Below are 6888 nucleotides of genomic sequence, written 5' to 3'. Positions count from 1 at the left end.
CAGAGATAAGGGAATATTCCGACTGAACAAACTTTTTAACACCTTTGACAGTTATGTCGATTATTACGGTCATTGGCGCCAAACACAACATCAGCAGCTGCACCTGAAGCAAATCACGCATCAGTGCTGGTCTTTATAAACGTGTGTGATGTGTCCGTGTGTGAAGTTGTACTTCTTACGGTGGTCGTGCTGCGGCTCTGGAACGTCTCACAAGTTGCTGGCTCCACTCAGTCTGGAGCATTGCGGTTTGTTGTGTATGGTCGTCCTTTGTAGTCACTTGTTCTGCGCTTCAACACTCCCCCGCGTTATCAACCTATTTCACTTTAATCACGCATACTAATAATTACTATTCCGCAGACGGGCCGCTACTCTCTCTTATGTCTGGCAGCAGTGTTGGGAGTGCGGACTCTCCATTCAGTCGTCAAAGTCTAAATGAATTGCGGTGTCCGTGTTCAACCGCTAGTGGGCGACGTACACCCAGCTCTGGGCTGTTAAAGGTACACCATCAGACATCCCAATTCTACTGGTACAGTTACAATACTATAACTTTATTCTAATGATTCTGTGTCTGAAGTGGTTGAACCTCTCACCTCATGCATGCACAGATGTTAACATTCGTGATTAACAGGCTGAACCAGACTTCCATTCAATTAAATCCATTTTTAGCGAGGTAATATGCTTCCTGCATTGACACTCATAGTTGACAGTGAAAATGTGAACATTTCTGTTGATTTATGTTTTTTTCCTCATAAATTCTCACACTAGATCAAAAATGATTCTTGTACAAGATTTGTGTTCTCACATTCTTTACATGCTTTTCCAAACCTGCGTTTTTAATAAAAAAGAGGGCTGCACAAATGAATGGTGGGTTTGTCTGATGACTTCAGACCGTGTCATAACTTATGATATCAGTTCTTACAGGAACAACTACACGAGATGACACGCACCAGTTTATTTTGAAAGCTGGAGTCACTGCAATCAAGCAGTGTTATATACCACAGAGACACGGTCTCAGAATATTGTTTCAATGGGATGAATCCTTAAGGCGAGGTAGGCAACCTGGGCCGGGGGCCCCCACAACGCAAAGGGCCCCACACAGCTATGGATTTATTACGATGTTTGGATATGAAAAATATTGAATTATGTTACGGTTCTAACTCGTTGTACCATGAAATAACTTACAACAGGGCTCCAAGGCACCTAAAAATAAGCAACTCAGCAGTATGGCCAGCTACCAAGAACACTGTTTCATTACTATCCCCAATACAGTAGCCTCTGAATGTTGTGTTCAAATATGAGGAGAAGAATTGATGAGATGCTATTTTTATGACAACACATCAGAAGAGTTGTACTCTAGTACAGCAGTCGTATGTACTCACGTCTCCAAGAGTTTGTCATACAAAAAAAACAAAAAAAACCTTGTTTCAATTAATCATGTATTTTATTCATTTATGTGCAAAAATCAACTACTGTCTCAAACGCAAAATATGCAAAGACAACTTGTATTTACAGAGAAGCTGCAAACGGAGCACAACTCATCAGGTTAAGCTGTTCGGTCTCCATCGACGCACAGTTGAAAAGAAAAGGGTTCGTGTTCCACATGTGCGCAGTCGAGTCTGGTTTCGTGACAAACCCCCTCCTGGTGTCCACCATCAAGAGACTCACGAGGGATTACAATAGACGCATTTGTTTTTCTGACTAACGGTTTGTGGAGCTGTCGAGCATCTTGCTGCAATGTAATTAAACAAATGTCACTGAATGATTAATAAGTATTAATATTGAGTAATTGAACACCTTGAGTTATCACATTCCTAATTCGTTCACATGTTGCAACTCTTATGAGGAAGTAAACACTTTGTTTATATATATTATATAAGACGTATTTGCATCATCATACACATTCAGTATTGATTACATCCAGCTTTGTTATTTGTTGCTGCTAAGCCATTCGTCAGAGTGGCGTTCGGTTTACTACACATCCCAGAAATCACCTGGTTTGAGTGACAGGTGACCAGGTAGGTTTGGTTTGCAGTGTCTGTGGGTGACGGGAGACACGGTTTAAATGAATATAAAAGTATTACGATTAGAGTTTGAGTATTTTTTTAGGTGTCATCTTTTTCTTTGACTGTTCTGTGGTGTCTACGTCCTCTTCTTACTTAAACTGAAATATGAAATCACTTCCTGTTCACGAAGGATTCATTTCCTTAGTGTTGAGAACAGCCGGTGAGTAACACTTCAGTCATGAACTGTCGGGAAGTCGAGTCACTGCTGTATTTTTAACACAGAGCAGCAAAAAGGGACGTTGAGTTACAGATCATCAACTATCCGATGCCTCTGAACCGGAGTCAGACGGAGGCCCACTGTGGATGACCCACTGAGCACAAGCGGTTTAGGAAGACACCCTTCTATTAATGCTGGTTTATATGTTGCTGAAAACGTCTGCTTTAGCTTTTAAGATGAGCCTCTGCTGCACGAGCTGTGACCTGTGAGGTGTGAAAACCCTAAAGTTACTCAGTTATTCTAATCTGACCCGTCAGTTCCTGTTATACTGTGTGTGTGCCCGCTTATTCTCTGCATCATTTTGTCATTTCTTTAAAGCAATAAACGGCACACTTTGGCCCACCCACAGCTACAATTCACTCCGGGGACAAACACGCTGGAGAGAAATTGAGGAGGATTCCTGGTTTGTTTGTCAGATGATTTTTGTGAATCATACAAATAAATCACGAGTAGGTTACTAGTACCAACTTTAATTAAAAAAAAGAGATTAGCTGTACAGTGTAAAGAGGTTTTGGTGGATGAACTGAAAACACAGTCAAAGAAACGCAGTGCAATGCGAGCATTAAGGGACAGCCCTGTCTCTCGTCTTAGATATACAGTACCTCCTGTTTCAGAGAACCTCATTGCAGAACATCCACAGCTCTTCAGTAGAGAACGATCCATTTAAACGTGTGGTTCGGGTGCTGCCTGTAGTTCTCTAAAGCCATAACTTATTTTAGTTTTAGTATTTTAGTTTAGTTCTGCTGGTGTGAAAATGACCAAATCTACATAAACGATCTACTCCTAGTCATTACAGTGAGTGGATGTGATGCCCCGTACATGGTTCCAGATTTTATTCTCTCTCTCTCTCTCTCTCTCTCTCACAGGAAAAGGAATGTTAAGTTACATTACAGAAAGTGAACAGTGATTAAATCAGAGATCATGTGATCACAGGAAAGCATAACATCGCAAAAACACACTCGGATATTAAGAAGGAAAAAAGACTGCTGTGTCCCGTCCGCACACTTCAACAGCAGCAGAACACAGTTCTCAGATCAGTTTCCTCTTCACACACACGTGGCTCATTTCAGTGAGTGTCTTCTAACACTCTAACACACACACACTCTGCAGTGCAATCAGTGTACTTCTGATTCAGACTAATCGATGTGAAGAGCACTACGTGATGGGACAAAATAAAGGATATATATATATATACCTTGGGAGAGCAGCTTTGGAAGTTTACACCAGATTCATCTTGTTCTCATCCAGACTCACTCAATCTCAACTCATTCATTATAACTATGATTGATCAATCTCTTTAGTTCAGAGTAACTGCTTTGGATTTCACACAAGATTAAAGAAAGAAAAAAAAAATCACAACACTTAAAAAGAATTTGTCTCCTGAACACCAAAATGCCAGCAACCAATCAGAAACCAGTGGTGGTACATGAAGTGAAAGGTGTCTCCCTTTATGTTCCACCGATGTTGTATATTCTGCTATTATTCCCTGTATTTCAGAGCAATGGTCCACATTAACAGTTTGATGATTTAGCTTTACCCTAGCGGTTAGGATGTGTGACGTATAACACACATCCTCCGATCGACAATAACCAACATACTGATTAATGCAGCTTCTTAAATGAGAGAATTTCTATATCGTTCCATATTTTCCAGGCCGTTGTAGGAACACTGGAAGTACGATGAACATCATCATCAACCAGCTGATGAGAACAACTGGCCGTTTAGGAGCGGTCCGTCTGTGAAAAAGGCCGGTGTAGATCAGCTATTTGCTGAAATAATCATAGATAATTATATTTTAAATATTGTAGGGATGCATAAAGACCTGCTGTCCTTAATAATCCATTATACGTAGACGTCTGAGCTGAGGATGTCATGGTACCTGGCAATGATGTTGCTGTTCTGTGCTGTTGTTTTTGACATGTAAAAAAAAATAAAAAAATCTTTTAATAAAATCTAAGTGAAGAAGAAAGAAAGAAAAACAGCAGTTTAAAAACCAGATGTGCTACAATGGACCAATGAAGGGGAGTCATTGTCATTGTGTGTGTGTGCTTAATTATGTATCTATGAGCTCGACAGTGTTTTCAGCCGTTTTGAATGTCTCATTGGTGCACTATGTGATGGTCTATACAAATATCAGAAAATGCACATTACAGTTACGCAGTTCTTTCGATAGGTCCCACATTGGTAATGTGACTGCAGCGGGTGCTTTCTCCTCAGAGAGCATGCACTGACGGCGCTGCTGCTCGACGGCATGCTGGGTACTCGGGCGTAGACCGCTGTCAATCAAACGTAGGACTGAAGATCAATCAATCTGTGATGAGGATGATGAAGAAGAAACGATCCCGGGTCCACTGATTTGTCAAAATAATTTGGTCTAATATTCATTCCTTTTATATGGAAATCAGTTTCTTTGTTTGTCATCATGCAACAACTTAATTAAACTGAAGGGCAGAGCTGAAACTAAGGCGAGAGACTGGAGGCTGAGCCGGACTTCTTCTGCAGTTTGTTTGGTGATGCTTGATGTGTCAAACGGTGTGAGATGCTAACTGATCTCTTTAAGTCACAATGCATGAATGGTCGGCTATTATGGCAAATGAAGGCACTGGAAAAAAACAAACAAGTATTTTAATAGAATCGCCCCACTACATTGTACTGTAGTGGGGCGATACGCAACCGTTTCCCCGCAGCATCAGTCTCACATAACGGAAGAGCAACTACGTACATTTCCTTTTCATGAGGCAAAAAAAAAGCAAAGAAAAAAAAAAAGCTGGTGAGCTTTGACGTGAAGAGGACACGACGAGCGTCTCCTTCGGTGCTGGACACTATCTGTCCTGGTTGTCCGACCTGAGGCCACAGGGCGGGGCGTCCTCGGAGGGAGTGTCTAGGACCGGGTTGACGAACCCTTCAAACTCCGTGTCCGCATTGTCCTCCGGGTGGGTACCCACGAAATCGTTCTCCCACTCCAGCGCGTTGGAGTCCTCCGAGGCCGAGGTGGGGCCGCTGGTCACCTGCTTGCCGCCGGGCCTCAGGGCTGCTCGCAGGATGTCCTCCTCCGTCCGGGACCTCTCCCAGGCCGGGAGGCCGCGATTGATTCCTACAACGCAGGGACACGAGCTTTCATTGTGACGGCAGAGGTCAGGAAGTGCTGCAGGTAGTAAACCGAGATTTAACGCACTACGGTTCTTTAATGGAACCGACCTTAGATGCCATATATGTGTATACAGGATCTTTTCTTATGGTCAGAGCGGAATTGACTGTATATACTCGCACATAATACACAACTAACCCTTTATAAATCCCATTAAAATGAAATAGGGGTGCACATTGTGATATAAAGTGCATTTCAATAGACATAATTGACGTGAAGTTGTTTAAAATCTTTTCTTTCATATTTTTCTATCTGTCAGTAATTCTTGGTCCCAGCTGATCAGGAGGAAGTTTGAATAAGACGTCCCCACAGTCTCGTGAGAGGCCAAGATCAGAAGAACTTATAGCCAAACTTCCTGAAAAACAGAATTCTTCCCACACCGACTTGTTTTACACCTGGTGCTCAAACGCGTGGGTGAGACGTATACATTACACACTCTGCACAAACGGCCTCTTCCTCCCCCTCTTTGCCGCAGTGGCACTGATAAAGACCGAATCAATCTTGGCTGAGGAGCAAACGGAGCGCTGGTCTGGAGGACGAGAGAACGCTCCGGCTCGTTTCGAGATCGAACTCCCAATCCCAACGTTGAGAGAACGATTAGTGATTTGCGACGGACCTGAAACGAAACCCCCTCACCTTCCTCGTCCTCCCACTCCAGGTCCAGCGAGGTCCCGTCATCGTTGGTGGAGCGGGTCTTGGTGGTGAAGTCCCAGCTGCACTCGGTGTTGGGAGTCACCACGTTGGTGTCGGACGGCAGTCCTGGAAACAGAGAGCGGATTGTTACAACAGGACTCTTTAAGTGAGGGTGCAGTACGCTCTGAACCGTACGCATACATTTATACAGAGCCAACATAGGCGAGGGTGGACGGCTCACTTACTGTTGCCCCTGAAAGCGTCCGATTGGGCTTTTACATTCTGGAGGTAGACATCAAACTCCTCCCCGGGGTTTTGTCTGGAACAAACCAGGACCACGGTCAACATAACAACAACAGACGTGTAAAAAGCAGTCACTCACAGCTTTGACACGAAACACAGCGGGCCTGAATAACAAACACCCTCAAATCAGGATTTCCGTTGAGATTCAAAAAAGAAATATGTGAGATTCTATCTGCCAGATATAAACACGTGTAAATATCACACATCTGAGGTGCTGATAGATATCATACTACTTATTAAAAGGACTGATTTGCCAGATGCTGCTTTCCGAATGTCTCTTTGCAGCTGCCACGGAGTAAAGACTTTAAATACATCCAGCATTACGGTCTACTTAGTACAAATAATAAAATCTAGGTGGAGCCTCATGTCCTCAGCTACACAGCTCTCCTGTCGTCTAATGAACTTCAGTGACTCACTTTCTTTGCTGAGTCTCACCGCCAGTGCCATCTGCTTTCCCGCGTGTCCTCTGGGCAGGCAGCTGCCGACAGCAACAAAAAACACAGATCAAGTAAAAAAAAAAAAAA

General features: G+C 43.2%; 1 protein-coding gene across 1 annotated transcript; it reads right to left on the bottom strand.

The window, feature by feature from the left end:
• Positions 1-2734: 2734 nt before the first annotated feature.
• Positions 2735-6880, bottom strand: LOC116378112 (AP-1 complex-associated regulatory protein-like; the record flags this gene model as incomplete). The annotated part of the gene is made up of 4 exons (XM_031839928.1): positions 2735-5374; positions 6065-6187; positions 6307-6380; positions 6781-6880. Coding segments are annotated over 4 exons (569 nt in total), but the record flags the coding sequence as incomplete, so codon positions are not given.
• Between the last annotated feature and the right edge of the window lie 8 nt (positions 6881-6888).

This window comes from Anarrhichthys ocellatus, unplaced genomic scaffold (genome assembly GCF_004355925.1).
Source record: "Anarrhichthys ocellatus isolate YVR2014 unplaced genomic scaffold, GSC_Weel_1.0 scaffold2075, whole genome shotgun sequence".
Lineage (NCBI taxonomy): Eukaryota > Metazoa > Chordata > Actinopteri > Perciformes > Anarhichadidae > Anarrhichthys > Anarrhichthys ocellatus.
Note: the sequence above shows the minus strand (reverse complement) of the source record. Positions and strands in the feature narration are given on the sequence as shown.